This window comes from Mobula hypostoma, chromosome 9 (genome assembly GCF_963921235.1).
Source record: "Mobula hypostoma chromosome 9, sMobHyp1.1, whole genome shotgun sequence".
Lineage (NCBI taxonomy): Eukaryota > Metazoa > Chordata > Chondrichthyes > Myliobatiformes > Myliobatidae > Mobula > Mobula hypostoma.
Window position 1 is genome coordinate 45,369,616 of NC_086105.1, and position 19,304 is coordinate 45,388,919.

The following is a 19,304-nucleotide window of genomic DNA, read 5'->3' on the forward strand; positions in this document are numbered from 1 at the left end:
TTTGAATCTTTCCCTGCTCATGTTAAACCTTTGCCCTCTAGTCTTCGGCTTTCCTTCCCTGGGAAAAAGGCCATGTGCATTTGCCCCATCAATAATTTATGCTCTAGCAACCTCTTCTGATTTAAAACACTTGGCTTAAATTGGGTGTGGGGGAGTGGAAGAGGGCAGCCCTGCTCACTGCAACAGTCAGAGGCAATCAAAGAATCAAGCAGCACATCAAGAGTGCACACAAACCTTCCAAACAATATTATTTTTGTCAATATTCTTAGTCTTTGTTATAAAAAAAATAACCAGAAGCTGCAGAAAAGGCCAACCCCTTTATAAAGGGGGGGGGGGGACACCATAAGACATAGGAGCAGAATCAGGCCATTTGGCCCATCGAGTTTTCTCCACCACTTAGTCATAGCTGATCCTTTTTTCCCCTTCTCGGCCCCACTCTGCAGACTTCTCATAGCGTTTGATGCCATGTCCAATCAAGAACCTATCAAGCTCTGCCTTAAGTACCCCAGCGTCCTGGTCTCCACAGCTGCCTGTGGTAATAAATTCCACAAATTCACCACCCTCTGGCTAAAGAAATTTCTCCGCATCTCTGTTTTAAATGGAAGCCCTTCTATCCTGAGGCTGTACCCTCTTGTCTTTGACTCCCCCACCATGGGAAACATCCTTTCCACGTTTACTCTGTCTAGGCCTTTCAACATTCAAAAGGTTTCAATGTGATCTCCCCCTCATCCTTCTAAATTCCAGTGAGTACAGACCCAGAGCTATCAAACGCTCCTCATAACACTTTCATTCCCAGAATCATCCTTGTGAACCTCTTCTGAACCCTCTCCAATGCCAGCTCATCTTTTCTTAGATGAGGAGCCAAAACTGTTCATAATACTCAAGGTGAGGTTTCACCAGTGCCTTATAAAGCCTCAGCAACATATCCTTGCTCTTCTATTCTAGGCCAACATTTCACTTGCCTGTCTCACCACCAACTCAACCTGCAAGTTAATCTTTAGGGTGTTCTGCACAAGGACTCCTAAGTCCCTTTGTATTTCAGTTTTGGATTTTCTCCCCATTTAGAAAATAGTCTTCACATTTATTTCTACTACGAAAGTTAATGACGATGAATTTTCTAACACGATATTTCATTTTCCACTTTCTTACCCATTCTCCTAATCTGTCTAAGTCCTTCTGCAGCCTAGGTCCTTCTGCTTCCTCAACATTACCTGTTCCTCCACCAATCTTCATATCATCTGTAAACTTAGCAACAAAGCCATCTATTCTATCATCTAAATCAATGATATACTGCATGAAAAGAAGTGGTCCCAACACCAACTCCTGTGGAATACCACTAGTCACTGGCAGCCAGCCAGAAAAGGATCCTTTTATTCCCACTCACTGCCTCTTACCAATCATCCAATGCTCTAACCATGCCAGTAACTATCCTGAAATACCATGGACTCTTAACTTGGTAAGCAGTTTCATGTGTGACACCTTGTCAAAGGCCTTCTGAAAGTCCAAATATACAACATCCACTGAATTCCCTTTATCTAATCAACGTGTGATCTCTTCAAAGAATTCCATTGCGTTTGTCAGGCAAAATTTTCCCTTAAGGAAACCATGCTGACTTTGTCCTATCTTGTCCTGTGTCACCAAGTACTCCATAACATAGAAATATAGAAACATATAAAATAGGTGCAGGAGTAGGCCATTCGGCCTTTCGAGCCTGCACCGCTATTTATTATGATCATGGCTGATCATCCAACTCAGAACCCAGCCTTCCCTCCATACCCCCTGACCCCTGTAGCCACAAGGGCCATATCTAACTCCCTCTTAAACATAGCCAATGAACTGGCCTCAACAGTTTGCTGTGGCAGAGAATTCCACAGATTCACCACTCTCTGTGTGAAGAAGTTTTTCCTAATCTCGGTCCTAAAAGGCTTCCCCTCTATCCTCAAACTGTGACCCCTCGTTCTGGACCTCCCCAACATCGGGAACAATCTTCCCGCATCTAGCCTGTCCAATCCCTTTAGGATCTTATACGTTTCAATCAGATTCCCCCTCAATCTTCTAAATTCCAACGAGAACCAACCTCATCGTTAAGGGGGAAGGGAGCCATATTTCCTGGTTAGGGTTGCCCTTGCTGTATGATATTACTCAGGGTATGAAAGATGGTGTGACATGAAGGTGGATAGCTGGAGTATTTTTCCCTCTGGGAAAGAGTCAGCAAGTGAGGGTAGAGGTCTAAGGTGAGAGGGAAGACATTTAAAGTAGATCTAAAGGATAGTTTTTTCACACATAGGATAGTGAATATCTGGAACCAGCTGCCAAAGGAGGTGGTAGAGGCAGGGAGGAATAATTTTTTAAAAACATGTTTGGAAAGGTACTTGGGAAGGAAAGGTGATACAGGAACAATGTAGCAAATGGGAATGGCAGAGATTGGCACCTTGATCAGCATGTACGGGGGGGGGGTGGGCTGTTCTATTATTTTTTTACCACAGGTAAATTGACTTACCTCCTTTTCCGGTACGGAGGCTGCTCTCAGAAGCAGAGGGGGATAATGGACGGGACGGCAGAGAATGAATACAGCTCACATTTTTGATGGATTTGGCATTACCCACTGTATCCTTGGTTGCAACTATCTGATCACTGATAAAGTAGTGTATGAAATCACGGTGGGTATATAGGATCTAAATACAGTTGTTTTCCCAGAGAAGGGAATAAAAAAAATTAGAGAGCATAGATTTAAGGTGAGAGGGAGAAGATTTTAAAATGACCTGAGGGATAGAGGTTAATGTTTATGATTTGTAGTCTCAGAGGTTGAAGCAGAACCGCAACAATATTAAAAGACATTTAGACAGCTACATGGATAGGAGGGGGTTAGAGGGATCTGGGTCAATTGCGGGCAAATGGGACCAGCTTATATGGGAATTCTAGTCAACATGGACCGGAATGTCTGTTTCCGTGCAAAACCACTCCACGAATACGACTTTTCATCCAGTTTTGCACCCGCGCTACTATCCTGTTTATTTGTCCGTGGGTTGCGCCTCCGGTTAGCGAAGCCGCAATGTTCGCAAGTCCAGTGCACACCTTCGCAGACCTCACACAGAAGCCACTTTAAAGCTGAGCCCCTCCCGCACAATCCTTCCTTCTCTGCGCGGAGTTAGCCAGCTGGACTGAAAGCGCGCTCCCCGCCGGCAGCGCGCCACCATTCCCGGGGCGCGGGCAGTAAGAGATACCATTCAAATGCCCGCCCGCCGTACGTTGGCAGCTCCTTCTCTATAACCGCACATCCATCTCTGCTCGCATCCCTGAGGTAGTTAAATTACCCTATAGATTTAACGCTCTTGGCCCCCAAATAATAACAGAAACATAATCAGTTTTTATTGCTCAACGAACTGTAATTTATAGGAGTTTGAAGCACTTAGTGTTTATAAAGCCATTCTTGTACCGTCAATTCTCCCTCCTCTCTGATCCCAGTCTTTCGGCAATAAATTGACGTTTTCTTTGGGGGGAAAATGCAGATGTGGCGACAAAAAAACAAAACCGAGAAAATGCTGGAAACACTCAGCAGGTCAGGCAGCGTCTGTGAAAAAGCCGAGACGTGTTAACAACTCGGGTCAAAGACTCCCCACCAGATGCGGAAGACTCTCGGACTTGAAACATTCACCGTTGCTACTTCCACAGACTGTGCCAGAGCTGCTGCTGTTTCTAGCACTTCTGCTTCAGTTCGTGTCTCCCAGTACTTCCCAGTTCGTAAGGAGTTTTTCCCGGGTCTGCTGGTTTGAGCTTACACCAGGTAGGCCCTTCCCACTCCAGTCCCTCTGTGTATGTGCAATTAACTCATATTTGCATATTGTTTAAATAAGATGGCATTTTGTATTTCTTATAATAACAGAGGGAGGCTTTTAGCGTTTGCGCTTCCCGCGAAATCTACTGACACTGGAGAAATGAAGCGATTGTTGACAGCCCGCCAATTTGCACTTAAATAAAATTACGCAGCACTTTCGCCTCCAGCAGCAATTAATGGTGCCAAACCCTCCGCGGTGATAAAAAGAGCCATTTTCGCATTAATTAATGCGCGGAATCGTCTTATAAAACGGCTAATGAGGCTCAGATCATGTTATCGTGACATACGTTCATTAAAGACTCGAGACCTGTGAAGGTGTTCTGTGCTGACACGGCACCGCAGTGCAAAAATTCTGGCTGGTACCTAGGTATGCAAGTAGGCGGACACCGCCGACCCAAGCCCTCGGCAAAGCGCTTCTGACCTCCCGTGCCACCAGCCTCCTTCCCATCCACCTTACTGGTCTAGTAGGTAAATATCAACACACGTCACTTAGAGCAATTACTGTTTTTCAAATGTACGAATACATATGAGACGTAAAGAACCTTTCAAAATAAATTCATTCCTCGATCTGCACCAATTGATCACGTAAAATTCAACAGGCTTTGCAAACCTCCCGCAGAGAATGTCGTGTAACAATGTACGGTTAGGTCCTACACACTTTTATCTCCCGCCTCCTGCACAATCGCCAGTCTCTCCACCCGCCCATCAAGTTTAAATGCGTTATTTGGCCATGAACAATTAAAGCATGCAGTGAATGAAATGGTGCCGCACATATTTCACATTTTAAAACAACCGCCGCTTTAAAAAATTCCATTTATTCATTAAACCTGTTGGATGAAGCATCACTGGCACCGGGTATTTTAAAACCAGTGTATTTCCGGGTGAAAGTTTTAAGGGCTGTAGTTTATCGGACACATCTGCTTTTTTAAAAAATCATAGCCAAACAACTTTCTCCAACAATTACGTTCGATGGTTTCTATTGAACTAACGAAACCACCTAAACAGGGCATTCTATAATTTTATCTGGAGCGTCATCCTTTAGAGGAGAAAACAGGGTCTCCATTCAGGGAACACTAAGACCTGTTACTCAGCGAGGTCAGTCTATACCGGGCAGTCGATCTGCAATCGCAACATCTCCTGCGCAGGTTCCAGCTCATGTCCCGTTCGCTTTTGATTGCCACGCATCGGAATGGAACTTGCAAGTGTGTCCGAGTCACTGAGTCCTCCTACCGTTGTATTTCGCAGCAACTGGAAGTTCCGACTCAGTCAGAAATTAAGGACCAAAAAAAAGTTGCGCAAAGCTATCCAATAACGCTTATGAAAAGCAAATAGAATATGCAACCTAACACGTCCATACTCTTTATTATTCTCATCTCATACAGTCTTACCTCTTCCCTCTCATCAGTATTTCCTTGCCATCTTTGTACCAATCTAGCTTTCCAATCCGTGTAATAAACACCCAGAACAGGTAGCCTAGGTGGGAAGAGGAACTGCTAAGATCTCAAGCGAGGGAGCATTTCTACCAAAACTTGTAAAGACTCTAGCACCTGAAACGTCAAATCTCTCCCCACTGGCGCTGCCTGACCCGCTGAGTTTTTGTTTTATCATTATCTGATTTTATATCGATTTCCAGCAACTGCAGTTTTTATTCTGACTTTCATTTCCGTGTTTCTCATTCCATCACTCCACGTGGTACAAGTTCTGCACTCTGATCAACAAATGAGTAAATGATTTATCATTTCCAATATTTGAGCCCAGGTATTGAACTCGCCACAAGTTCTTTGTCTACTGTATCACCCCCTCTCCAGGATCAGCTTTGATCTCTCTCTTGGAGATTGAAGCCCTATTCTCCCCACTCTTTCCTGTTGCCTCCAAATCGTTATCCTAACTCAACGTCAGAAACGAACGGGTCAGAATTTTTAAAAAGTTTTAAAGTTTCAGAAGTGTGGAGATGGCGTGTCAGTAGCAATCAATATCTGTCAGTTAGATGGGCTTGAATGAGAAGGAAATGATGCATCACATATCAACCCCGTTAGATAAGACTTAATGCTCACAAGTGAAAATAATATCAAGGCAATCACGATTGCAATTCAGCTGTTTGTTCCAAGTACACATAATTCACAAAATCGACATTTTTAAAGACCATGTCTTGGATAGAAAGTGACTTCACGCCAACACAATATCTTTTTTTCATAACATCTCCAGAAGGCGTTCCTCACTCAGTCCAACATTCGACCGGAGCCCAGGTGCTGCCTTCACTAACTCACCTGTGAAACTTCATACAGTAATTTGTAGTGCTCCTCTCTCTTCTGTAAAGCGCACAGATTGCAGCCCATTATAAGTCTGCGACAAGCCCCGAACCCACCGTCCACTTTGCCCACAGCTCAGAGGGACTTGCACTGACGGGAAGTCACCCTCCAGACCTGACTGATAGAACTGCTGACTCTCATCAGTCACCAAGCGCCGAGCTCACACTCAACATATACAGGGCACAGTTTGCAGTAGTACTTGGCTTGAATGGGGAAGGGGGAGGGGGTGAAAAATGAACAGCACGATTCGTGGTTGTTTCCGTCTCGGTATCTCTCACACAGTTTTGATTCAGTTCAAAGCAACACACTCTCCCGTCTCTGCCTCAGTGCACATGACTACACAGATTCCAGCTCATGCATATTAATGAGGGTCTCATTGATTATTTATGAAACGTCGCGATGGTGGGGAAGGACGTTCCTGCTTATGACAGATGAATATCCACTAATTAGGAAGCAAATACATTAAAAAAATACATTCTCTGCGCCCAACTCTAAAACTTAGATTATAAAATACAACTCAAATGCACTGAAGCAAATAAACCGTATTCCTTAAGCGTAAGATTTAAGGATTGATGGAAGACTTGTCAATCCACCCGCTGTTAAATGAAAAAAATACATAGAATACTTATTTATACATGTCTAATAAAGACTGTGGAAACGGCCAGCTTTAAGAATTCTTGCTGGAATTTCCATTTCTAGGGTCTGAAGAGTGAAAACATTTATATCCTTCCCAGTGCTTGTGGTGTTGAAGTACTGAGCATCAAACTGCCTGCACCAGGAAGCAAACATTACTAAGCGCAAAGTACAAGGACCCCAGGTAATTTCCATTCGAACGTTAAGTCTTGCGATGTTAAGTGGCCCTAAATTCCCTTAATTGATCTTAATTGCAAGCAAATTGGCTTGATGGTTAGCGACACCAAAACAGCACCAAAGGCAAAAGTGGTAAGTACTTCAACAACTGCTGCCTTCCAGCCTCACCCCCGGGGAGACAATAATCGGATTTTCTGGTCTTTGATTTTACTTAACTGTCTGGAGGAGAACCAGGTTTAGACCTTCGTGGAAGAATCATCCTTGTGGATGCCCGTGAACGACCACGGGCTGCCCGGGTGCCCACCAGACTTTCCCTGAGGTCGATTATGCATGTAGATGGACTAAACAAGAATTAAACTCGATGCACTTGGCATCCAGTGCCCGTGGTAAGGGCTGGCGATGGGCTTGCAGACCACGCGAGACCGATTGCAGTCACTGATAATTTGTTCACACAAACCTGCCTCACACCGTTTAAAACTGAGAAAGTCTCCGCTGTTTCAACGGGACGGGGTTTGCCGAGCCCTTCGCGATGTATGGGAAAGTTTCTGGCGGAAACTAACGGGGCTCCCCACCGGCTTTGGCTGGGCAGGCTCGGCGCTGAAGCGGAGCTAAACTTCGGGCAAGTTCCGGAACGAAAGTTGCCCGGTGGGAGTGTGGGGAACAGAATGGGAGGTGGGAAGGAGGGAGAACGTGACTGGGAGTAAAGGTAGGGAGTTTGACAAGTTTTGATATGTAGGTCACCACATTTCTATAGACGTACCGCGATGAGAATTCTGACTGGTTGCATCGCAGCCTGGTACGGAGGCTTCAATGCACACGATCGCAAGAGGTGGAATGGGGGTTGTAGACTCAAGCAAATTCATCCGCAGCACAACCCTCTCCACCAGCCATGACATCTTCAAGGGGCGGTGTCTTAAGACGATGGCATCCATCATTAAGGACCTTCACCATCCCGGAAGAATGCCCTCTTCTCACTGCCACCGTAAGGAATGAGAAGGGTGAACAAAAGTCTGAAGACACACGCTCAACGTTTCAGGAGCAGCTTCTTCTCCTCCACTATCTGATGTCTGAATGGTCCACGAACACTACCTCACTATTCCGCTTTTGCATAATTTATTGCTATGTTTTCTAGCCGCAAAACAATACATTTCACGACATAAGCCAGTGATAATAAACCTGATTCTGATTTTGAGAGAAGAAAGAGAGAGAGAGAGGGAGTGTCTGCATACAGGGGAGGGGTGGAGGTTGAGGTGACGGGCGCTCGGAGAAGGCAGAAACAATTTATTGTGATCATTCCAGGGAGGAGGGGCCTTACTGATGTGGACAGACCGGAGAAGGACAAGCTGGAAGACAGGACAATATGAGTGGATTTGATGGAGGCGTTTGAAATAATGAAGGGTGCAGTGTAGGTAAAGAGGAGCTGTTTCTTCTGTAAAGAATGTAGATGATTGAGGTGGGGGAAGGGGAATCAAGTGAGTATGAGATGAGTGTGGGAGAGTGATGGACAAAGCACAGTAATTGCATTCTATGTCACTCTTTTTATATTACTATTTTACATGCCCCTCATCTGTCCTTGGCTCAGTACTATGCAGCCTAATTTATAATGGCTTTTTTAAGTGTTTGATTTTTACATTTGGGCAGCCCTTGATTTGTCAATTCTTGTCAGGAATGAGTCATCTTGAAATGGAATTACTGGTCAACATTTGTGAGATTTACAGTGGATCAAGACTACTCAGAGCAGCTTTCAAAATCAATTTGTAAGTGATTTGGCTAAGACAACCATCGTCTGATCAATCCCTATGCTTATAAAGAGGATTCAGTGCCAAGATGTCCCAAAACACAGTACAGCCTATGAGGTACTTGGAAAATGTTGTCATTGTTGGACTGTGGGAAAACGATAGCCACCTTGCACACAACTGCACAACATGGACTTAGAATTAGCAATGAAATAAGGATCTGGTAACCTATTAAACTGCTGTTGGTTACAAGACAAATATCAACCCAGGCATCTTGTCGATCTGCTTTGACCATCTCACCCGAAAGCGGATGCATTGCTGATGACTCCAAAAATGCAACCATCTCTCAAAATTTTCTTAAAATATCAAGTTTGACATTATGTTCTAACCCATGGACCACAACCCACAACCTTCTTCCTTGATACCATCTCAAATAGAAATATATTTGATGAAGAAAAATGAATAAAATGCAAGTATGAGGCTATAATCTGCTGTTTCCTCTTCTGCAGTTTGTAAACATGTGGAGCTTATAAAGAGAGGATGTGCAGGCAGTCAATCCACGCTAATTTCGAGACTCAAGAAAGACCTTGGATAGAAATACCAGCCAAAAGCTGTTTCAATTTACAAATGTATGAATCTATTCGAAAGCCATGTGGTTATATTTCTGATTGACTAATTTCCAAAAATCACTGAATTCTAACAGGTCTTTCAAGTCAGATCTTAAATCTCCAGCATCAAGGACACAAGATGCAAGTTCAGTTCACCACAAACAGGTGTTTGTTTTTGTTTTCCTCCTGGCTTTTTTTTACTGAAGCTTCCCAATCTTTTAATGAAAATGCTGTCTATGAATTTTTTAAAATGTTCTCGCGCTCCATTTAGATTTATGTTGCATCTGACTTGTATTGTTGAAATGAGAATTCAGAGGACCATTTCCTGACAGAGATCTTATATTTGCATATGAAGTATCTCAGTGCCTCTCAAGCTCTTTGGGAGTTGTTTTTTCTTTCTTCATTGCAGTAGTTTTGAACAGCATTGGCCTTTGATGATTCATGAGGGATGCAAGGAAAAAAATACTCAGAGTAGTTATGATCTGAAATTCACTGCCTGCAAGGCAATCAGTATGTTCCATTGGGAACTGGATAAACATATGTGAGAGAATAATTTGTGGGGCTGTGGGGAATTAAACTTAAGGGATTGCATTAGTAGAGAAAAGCATCAACATGAGGGACTGAATAGCCCTCTTTTATGCTCCTCTATTTCATCACCCTATAACCCTTGGCCCAACCTCACACTCAGATTATGATTCATTTATTTATCACATGTACACTAAACAGAGTAAAATGTGTCATTTGCATAAACAACCAACACAACCCCAAGCTATAGATGTACTGGGGACACTCCACAGGTGTCACCGCACATTCCAGCACTTGGCAGGACGCAAGACACGACAAAGTTCACGAAAATGATTCTAAGATTGAACGACTTGTCATATGAAGAGTGTTAGGTAACTCTGGGCCTGTATTCACTAGAATTCAGAAGAATGAGGGGTGACCTCATTGAAACCTATCGAATGGTGAAAGGCCTTGGATACAGTGGATGTGGAGAGGATGTTTCCTATGGTGGGAGAGTCTAAGACCAGAGGACCCCGCCTCAGAACAGAGAGGCATCCTTTAAGAACGGAGATGAGGAGGAATTTCTTTAACCAGAGAGTGGCGAATTTGTGGAATTCTTTGCCATAGGCAGCTGTGGAGGCCAAGCCTTTATGTACATTTAAGGCACAGATTGACAGATTCAATGATTGGTCAGGGCATGGAGGGATAGGAGGAGAAGGCAGGAAATTGGGGGGTGAGAGGAAAATTGGATCAGCCATGATGAAATGATGGAGCAGACCCGATGGGCCAAATGGCGTAATTCAACTCCTATATCTTATGGTCTTAAAACAAGTCCCATTCCTCCCTCCCTCCAACGTGCACACAACAGTCCTCCAACCCCTGGACAAGCCATATCTGGCCTTGAGCAGACTTAAGTATTTGCAGACATTGCCCTTCGATTTCCCAAGTGGACTCGCAGACAGAGGGCTCTGGCCACCCGGCCTTGACTTCCAGACTTCTGATCAACATGACTGGAAATTGTTGCTTCCACGCCAAAACCTAACTTCAGCTTTTTACTTTCCTTTCTCTATTTCACGTTTAACTACCATTCAACCATATATGAACACCCATGAATACAGCCAAATGAAACAGTGTTCCTCTGGGGCCAAGGTGTAAAACATAACACCAACAGACACGCACAGCAAAAGGCATACACAGCACATGTAAGATAGAAAGTAAACATACAGTCTACTACTACTACGTAGACTCAGGACTAGGGGGCCAGCGTCGGGCACGTACAGTCACACAAGAAAAATATATATAGCCCAAGTCCCTGAATGATATGTCTTGTAAATTGATGGTGCATGGGTGTTATTGGCGAGAGTAAGCAGCTCCCAGCAGTGCGCAGTTGAATGTATACGTATGTCCTGTAAGATGCGTTCTATTTACTTGGTTATTCAAGCTCTTTTCCTGCAGATCTGGAAACTTCCTACAAATTACATTTGCAGCCTTATTTCAGTCTTCTGACAGTTAACCACAGTGTTCACTTTTTGTGAAGCCTGCCATGTTCTACAAAGAGCACTGAGACAAAGGTGGTTAACTAGGGTGATTAATTGGGGAAATTGCTCTAAGTCACACCGACCAGAATATCTTCCTTTAACAGTCTGAGACTTTAACACAGACCATTAAGTTGGGAAGATGAACTAAGCCTTTGCTCTGATTCCTTTTATCTTCCAATGATTTTTAACGGAAGATTCATGTATGCTTATATGCAAATTGCTGATTAAATAGGGAATTTCTGAGGAGGCATCTGTTCCAACTGAAGAGTAGAAATCTCCAAATCCTAACCATGGTGTTAACCTTTGTGCTTGCACTGTTTTTGTCCAAACTTCTTGTCTGCACAATTTTGGTCTCCCCGTCATCAACCAAACTGTTACCTAATGCTGTTGGCTGATCTCAAGTAATGAAATTCAACTGTTTTCAATTTCAAATACAAAATTCCAGTGTGTCCCAGTATCAACTCTCCCCATCTTTGACTCCACCCCCAACTCAGTGAAGTCTTTTTCTGGGCGGGCAGCAATCAGCACGAGGGATCTTTTGCTGGTGACGTAGCGCAAAGTCTATATAGAGCTTGAGTGCTTCCAGTCTTTTTCTCAGCAGGCGGCAATCAGCGTGGGGCCGATAAAAAGAAAAGAGGCGTAACAGAGCGGCCATTGTTTGAGTGGTCCAGCTTCGGCTCAACAGGCTTAGGCGAGGACATGCTTGGGCAAGCATAGGCAAAGGTTCAAGTAAGTTAAGAAAGTTTCTAGTATTTTTTTTCCCCTGTTAGTACATAGCTATTGTGTTGGGAATGGGTCCAGAGGTAGTGGTACATTCTTTGTGTGAGATGTAGGAACTTTGGGAGACCTCTGGTCTCCCTGATAACTACACCTGCAGCAGCTCTGTAGAGACCTTGTTAAGGAACTGGAGCTGCAGCTCGAAGACCTTTGGCTTAATATGGGAAAATGACGAGTTGATGCATAGGAGCTACAGGGAGGTAATCACCCCTAAACTGCAGGAAGCAGGTACCTGGAGGTGGACTATCAGGAGAGGAAAAAGGAATAGGTAGCCAGTGCAGAGTACCCCTTTGGCTGTTCCTCCTCTATAAATAGGGATACTGCATTGAATACTGTTGGAAGGGAGACCTACCAAAGGGAAGCCACAGCAGCCTGGTCTCTGGCACTGTGTCTGTGGATCAGAACGGAAGAGGGGAGAAGAAGAGTGTAGCAGTAATAGGGAACTCTATAATTAGAGGAGCACAGAACAGATTCCTCGGACGTGAAAGAGACACCCAGGCGGCATGTTGCCTCCTAGATGCCATAGTTACGGATGTCTCGGATAGTGTTCACGGTATTTTAATGGGGGAGAGTGAACAGCTGGAAGCTGTGGTACATATTGGTACCAACTACATAGGTAAGAAAAAGAAGGTCCTGAATTGAGAATACAGGGAGTTCGGCAGAAAGCTGAAAAGCAGGACCTCCAGGGTGGTAATCTCAGGATTGCTGCCTGTGCCATGTGCCAGTGAATGCAAGAACAGGATGATTTGGCAGATGAATTGTGGCTGAAGAATTGGTGCAGGGGGCAGGGTTTCAGATTTCTAGATCATTGGGATCTTTCCCGAGGAAGGTATGACCTGTACAAAAATGACAAGTTACACCTGAACCCGCGGAGGGACCAATATGCTTGTGGGTAGATTTGCTGGAGTGGTTGCAGAAGGTTTAAACTAATTTGGCAGAGGGATGGGAACCGGGGTGATAGGCTGAGGATGGGGCTGTTGGTTTACGAGCAGAGGCAATGTGTCGTGAGACCAAGGAAGGACAGGCAGATGATAAGGCAAAATTGCAGCCAATGGGATGAGTTAAAGTGTAACAAGGGGCCAAAATCAGAAAGGGTGATGAATACAGGACTGATGGTGTTATTTTTCAATGCACACAGCATACGGAATATGGTAGATGATCTTGTTAGAGATTGGCAGGTATGATGTTGATGGCATCTCCAGGTCATGGCTGAAGGAAGATCACAGTTGGCAGTTTAACATCCAGGGATACACATTGTATCAAAAATCAGGAAAGTAGGCAGAGGAAGTGGGTGACCTTATTGGTAAAAAAAACAAAATCAAATCCATAGAAAGAGGTGACATAGGATCGGGAGATGCAGAAACATTATGGGTAGAGTTAAGGAAGTGCAAAGGTAAAAAGACGCTGATTGGAGTTATATACAGGCCCCTGAATAGTAGCCAGGATATGGGCTACAAATTACAATGGGAGAGAAAAGGCATGCAAAAAGGGTGATGTTGCGATAATCATGGGGATTTCAATATGCAGGTAGATTGGGAAAAACTGGTTGGTGCTGGATCCCAAGAGGGAAAATTTGTAGAATGCCTACAGGATGGCTTTTTAGAGCAGCTTGTGGTTGAGCCCACAAGCAGAAAAGCAATTCTGGATTGGATGTTATGTAATGACCCAGATTTGATTAGGAAACTTAAGGTAAAGTAACCCTTAGGAGGCACTGATCATCTTATGATAGAATTCACTCTGCAGGTTGAGAAGGAGAAGCTAAATCAGAAGTATCGGTACAGTGGAGTGGAGTAAAGGAAATTACAAGGGCATGAAAGAGGAGCTGGTCAAAGTTCATTGCAAGAGGATGTACTAGCAGGGATGATAGCAGAACAGCAATGGCTGGTGTTTCTGAGAGGAATTCAGAAGATGCAAGAAGGATACATCCCAAAGATGAAAAAAGGAGGATGAGGCAACCGTGGCTGACAAGGGAGGTTAAATACAGCATAAAGCAAAAGAGGGGGCATATAATATATCAAAGATTAGTGGGAAGTTAGTGGATTGGTAAGCTTATAAAAACCAACAGAAGGCAACTAAACAAAAGCCATAAAGAGAGAGAAGATGAAATATGAAGGCAAGCTAACCAATAATATAAAAGAGTTTTTTTCAAATGTATCAGGAGTAAAAGAGAAATGAGAGTGCATATTGGACCGCTGTAAAATGATGCTGGAGAGGTAGTAATGGGGGACAAATACATGGCAGAGGTACTTCACTAGTATTTTGCATTAGTCCTCATGTGTTAGACATTAGTAGTGTGCCGGAAGTTCGAGAGTGTCAGGGTGCAGATGTGAGTGTCATTGCTATTCCCAAGGAGAAGGTGCTTGGGAACCTGAAAAGTTAGAAGTCAGGTAAGTCACCTGGATCAGATGGACTACAACCCCGAGTTCTGAAAGCAGTAGCCGAAGCAATTGTGGAGGCATTAGTAATGACCTTTCAATAATCACTAGATTCTGAAATAATTCTACAGGACTGGAAAATTACAAAAGTGATGCCACATTTTAAGAAGTGAGGGAGGCAGAAGAGAGGAAATTGTAGGCAGTTAGCCTGATTTCAGTGATGGAAAGATGTTGAGAGTCTAATGTTAAGGATGAGGTTTTGGGGTATTTGGAGGCACGTGAAAGAATAGGCCAAAGTCAGCATGGTTTCTAAAAGAGAAATCTTGCCTGACAAATCTGTTGGAATTCTTTGAGAAACTAACAGGTAGGATAGACAAAGGAGAGTCAGTAGATGCCGTTTATTTGGACTTTTAGAAGGCCATTGACAAAGTGACACACACGAGGCTCCTTAACAGAATAAGAGTCCATGTTATTCCAGGAAAATTACTGAATGGACAGAAGATTGGCTGACTGGCTGAAGGCAATGACTAGGGGGCCTTTTCTGGTTAGCTGCCAGAGGCAAGTAGTGTGCTGCAATGGTTGGTGTTGGGACCGCTTCATTTTATGACATTTATCAATGATTTGGATGAAGGAATTGATGGCTTTGTGGCCAAGTTTGCAGACAATATAAGGAAAGGTGGAGGGGCAGGTAGTGTTGAGGAAGCAGGGTGTCTACAGAAAGACTTGGACAGATTAGGGTAATGGCAAAGAAGTGGCAGATGGAATATACTGTAGGGAAGTGCATGGTCATGCACTTAGGCAGAAGGAATAACTGGATTATTTTGTAAATGGGGACAAAATTCAGAAAAACAGAGGTGCAGAGGGACTCGGGATTCATCGTCCAGGATTCCCTGAAGGTCAATTTGCAGGTTGACTCAGTGGTAGGTAGGCAATTCAATGTTAGTACTCATTTTGAGAGGACTAGAACACAAAAAGAGGGTTGTAATGTTGAGGCTTTTTGGGCATTGGTCAGACCCCACTTGGAGTACTGTGAGCAGCTTTGGGCTTCTTATGAAGATCAAATATTGAAAGGTCTGGATGGAGTGGATGTGGAGAGAATGTTTCCTAGAGTTGAGGAGTCTAGGACCAGAAGGCATTGCCTCAGAATTGAGGGGCATCCATATATAACAGAGATGAGGAAAAAATTCTTTAGCCAGAGGGTGGTGAATCTATGATGAAATTCTTTGCACAGATGGCTGGGTATGTTTAAGGTGGAGATTGATAGGTTCTTGATTAATTTGAGCATCAAAGGTTACAGGGAGAAAGCAGGAAAATGGAGTTGAAAGGGATAATAAATAAGCCATGATGGAATGGCGAAGCAGACTCAATGTACTGAATGGCCTAATTCTGCTCCTAGGTCCCATGGTCTTATGGTTCAAAGAGTTTCCACCCTGTAATCAAATCATTCAGAGCAGAAAGTCCCAGGTCTGATGTTAACCATATTAACAATCTCAACTGAGAGTTGGAAACGTTCAGGGAGTTGACAATTTTTCTGATCTGTGTTAGATGCAAGAAAGTTATCTAGCATTAACACCAGACTTTTCTCCAGGGTAGCTCTCATCCTGGAGCCAGAAATTTTGTGCCCCATTTAAAAGTAAAGCACATAATCTAGGTCAATGTGCTAACGCAGTTCCAAACTCATGGAGGTACCGTATTTTGGTCGAGAAGTTAAAACTGAGGTGTTCCTTTACATCAAAGGATTTGGTGTCCCAAAGAAGAGATGGAGAGTTCTTTCTGGAGCTCTGGCCAACATTTATTCCCCAACTAACACCACTGAAACAGATCACTTGATCAACTATCACATTCCAGTACAGTATTCATTGTCCTGACCTCCACTTCCATTCCCACTCACCCGAGCTTTATACTGTAAATAAACCAGTGAAAATTTGTTGTAAACATTAGAACCAATTTAATTGTGAATTGATTGTCACTTCAATTTTCACATTCTAAGTAATTAAGTTGGTAAACCCCTTCTTCAGGGTATTCTTTGCTCCAAATTTGAGCAATAAAGTACAATATTCTTAACAATCCGCAGATCCAGAGGTACCTTTTCAGGAGGTGCTCCCTTCTGAATTTCAGCAAAGTGCAACTGTTCTGCTTCCAGTTACAATTACATCTTACACTGAATTGTTCAAATGTTTGACATGCTTCCTATTTTGACACCCCCCCACCGTCCTTGCTTAGAGCCAATTCGCCTCAGTTTATTAGTTGGTATCCAGACTCAGTCTTCAGGGGTCAAGTCCCAAAGTTGGTGAAGATGCAACTTTGAAACTAACAAGCTATCAGCTTCATTCAGATTGCACGCTGCTGCTGCCAAACAGCTAAACCAAGTTTACAGAGTACCAATATATAGCGGTTTAGCTGAACATGTTGTCCCCAGCTGTACCATACACTATAGTTGTTGCACACTTGTCAGTTTTCATCTTGTTGAATCTATCACTATAAGTGACAGAAAGTACTGAAGAAGTGCATGTTAATTCCAATTCCAATCACTTCAAGAATACTCATCACAACAAGGGATGACGGTTCTTGCTTTCATTCAGGTTTGGTCCATTCACATCTTAGAACTGTAAACACCATGCGGGGGGGGGGGGCTTATATCTACAACAGCCACACTTTAAGCTTAGGTTCAAATTTATTGTTCATTCTACCATACAGGTGTGTACAGCTAAATGAAAATAGTTCCTCTGGGAGCCAATGTGCAAAGCACCGTACATATACCGTACACGCAGCACATTCTGTACTTACGATCCAATCCATTCAATCACAAAATAATGTTAGCACATCCCTGAGCGTCATGGCCTGAAGATTGACAGGTTGACATAGAGTGTGAGGTGCATGTTTATGTAAGACAGTATAATGTTACCGGCATTATTACGGTGAAACAAGCAATCGTATAAACATCTGAAACAGCGGCAATAAAATATGAAAAGTGGTCAGTGCAAGGTGAGAGTGTGTCTGAGAGTTGGGGAATGTGGGGTTGGGGGTGGGAATGGCAGGGCATTCAGACAAGGTGTATGTGTGTGCTGAGTGGAAGCAGGGTGTTCTTGATTTGGTTTTAATAAAGCAGACCACAAAGTTCTTCAGCACTTGTTAAGTCCTCCATTGATAAGGGTCAGGCTGGCATTCAAATTCTTCCCCTTCAAGTGATTTCTTCATGATTTGCTATTGTAGTATACCTTAATGCGTGCTACACATTGAGGATTCAATTGCTGGTCCCCCACAAACACACACAGGCTCTTCACCCAGAGATAACATCATTTAGTGCCGCACCTGGAAGGAATTAAATGCTCTGCGAAAGTACAAAAGGACAGAAACTGTCACAGCTAACCAGGTACAACATACAGCACTCGGTGTTCATTTGAAATGGAAATGGTTTGAGAGATACAGTTAATGATCATATGGAAATTCATTAGGGGAACTGAAGCTAAGGCAGCATTGTGACATTACACTTCAACAATACTAATCAGATATTAAAACACATTAGGACACTTAAAGGTTGTTAATTGCTCGACATAAATGCATGTCTTCCTTCCAATGATGGTAAATGTTCTTTGTTGCAATTCTATTATGAACATGGTGTGAATCCAGAAACTGAACCGGGCTACACAAAGGGAATGGCCCTACGTTACCCCAGGGTCAGCTTGAGCCCGCCATCACAGTCAGCAGACACATGGCCAGTGGACGCACATAAACAAAACTTCCTTCACCTCTTATTCTACTGCCAGATGAATTAATAAATGACAGTTGCCGAGGACTACAACTTGTATGCTGTGTACACATGCTACATGACAATTGCAAAGCCAGGGCTCACAGGACACACTGTCCCTTTGGTTTAAAAAGAAATATCCTCCTCGTTGAAATTATCGACTGAGGTCAGATCTCCTTTTCCAAAATGATGGCTTTAATAAAGCACACCGCAAAGGCCTTTCAACTTCATCATACCTTGGTTACACTATCTTGTGTTTATTCTGGCCAGGAAGGGAGTCAGTAAGCGATAATATATACCACTTCAATTGACCTGTCAGGAGTTCATCTGGCTTCCCCAGTTTAATTGGATGTGTCCAGTCAACATCAATGCCTTGATCTCACAATGTGCCTTTTCCTAACTATTAGTTCCTTTACTTTTAAGGCCAAAGGCCAGTATGTGTATTCAGCTTTACACCTGTATTTGTATAACAATATTAGTGACTTATCAGGAGAAATTCAGCAGGTCTGCAAATATGCAAAATCTTTAAAGGTGGGCTCAGCTTAAAAAGCTATTGTTTTAAGAGCAACAATTACATTGTCCCCTTTGGTTTTAAAATCATTTCTAACCAACTATTACAAGAATATTTCTGGAGTAACAATCAATCTGCTGGAGATACTCATGTCAAGCAGTTTCTGCGGGAGAAAGGGAATTGTTGATGGTTCAAGTCAAAACCCTATATCGAGACAGGACGGTGTCTCCATATCACCTTACAGATGGTGCTTGGCAGTTGCCACACATCCTGTGTACAGCAGTTAGCCATAACTCGGTTGTAAACTTCTTCTCAGTTTCGAGTACCCATCCAGGGACCCAACCACATCATCTCGGTCGACTGTCCAACTCTGTGTTGAGATAATGCCGCCGAAGATCAAAGATTAAATTGAAGTAAACGCTAGCTACCCAACCCAGGCTCAATGGCACCTGACCACGTATACTGGATTCAAGTCAGGTATCAAAAAATATTATTACCTTAGGTTTGGGCTCAAATTGACTTTGCTGAGGTTTGGATTTTGACTTAAATCCCG

General features: G+C 43.4%; 1 protein-coding gene across 4 annotated transcripts in view; it reads right to left on the reverse strand.

Annotated features, from left to right (window-relative positions):
* The window catches only part of LOC134351696 (PDZ domain-containing RING finger protein 4-like), a 469,835-nt gene that overhangs the window by 156,703 nt on the left and 293,828 nt on the right, over positions 1-19,304 (reverse strand). For 2 of the 4 annotated variants that reach the window (XM_063058213.1, XM_063058214.1), the window contains exon 1: positions 6,103-6,396. The exons of the other annotated variants lie outside the window; for them this stretch is intronic. In XM_063058213.1, the coding sequence (XP_062914283.1) occupies positions 6,103-6,171 (69 nt within the window). In that variant the 5' untranslated portion in view covers positions 6,172-6,396. Of the gene's footprint in view, positions 1-6,102; positions 6,397-19,304 lie in introns of those variants that run through there. 4 annotated transcript variants of the gene reach the window in all.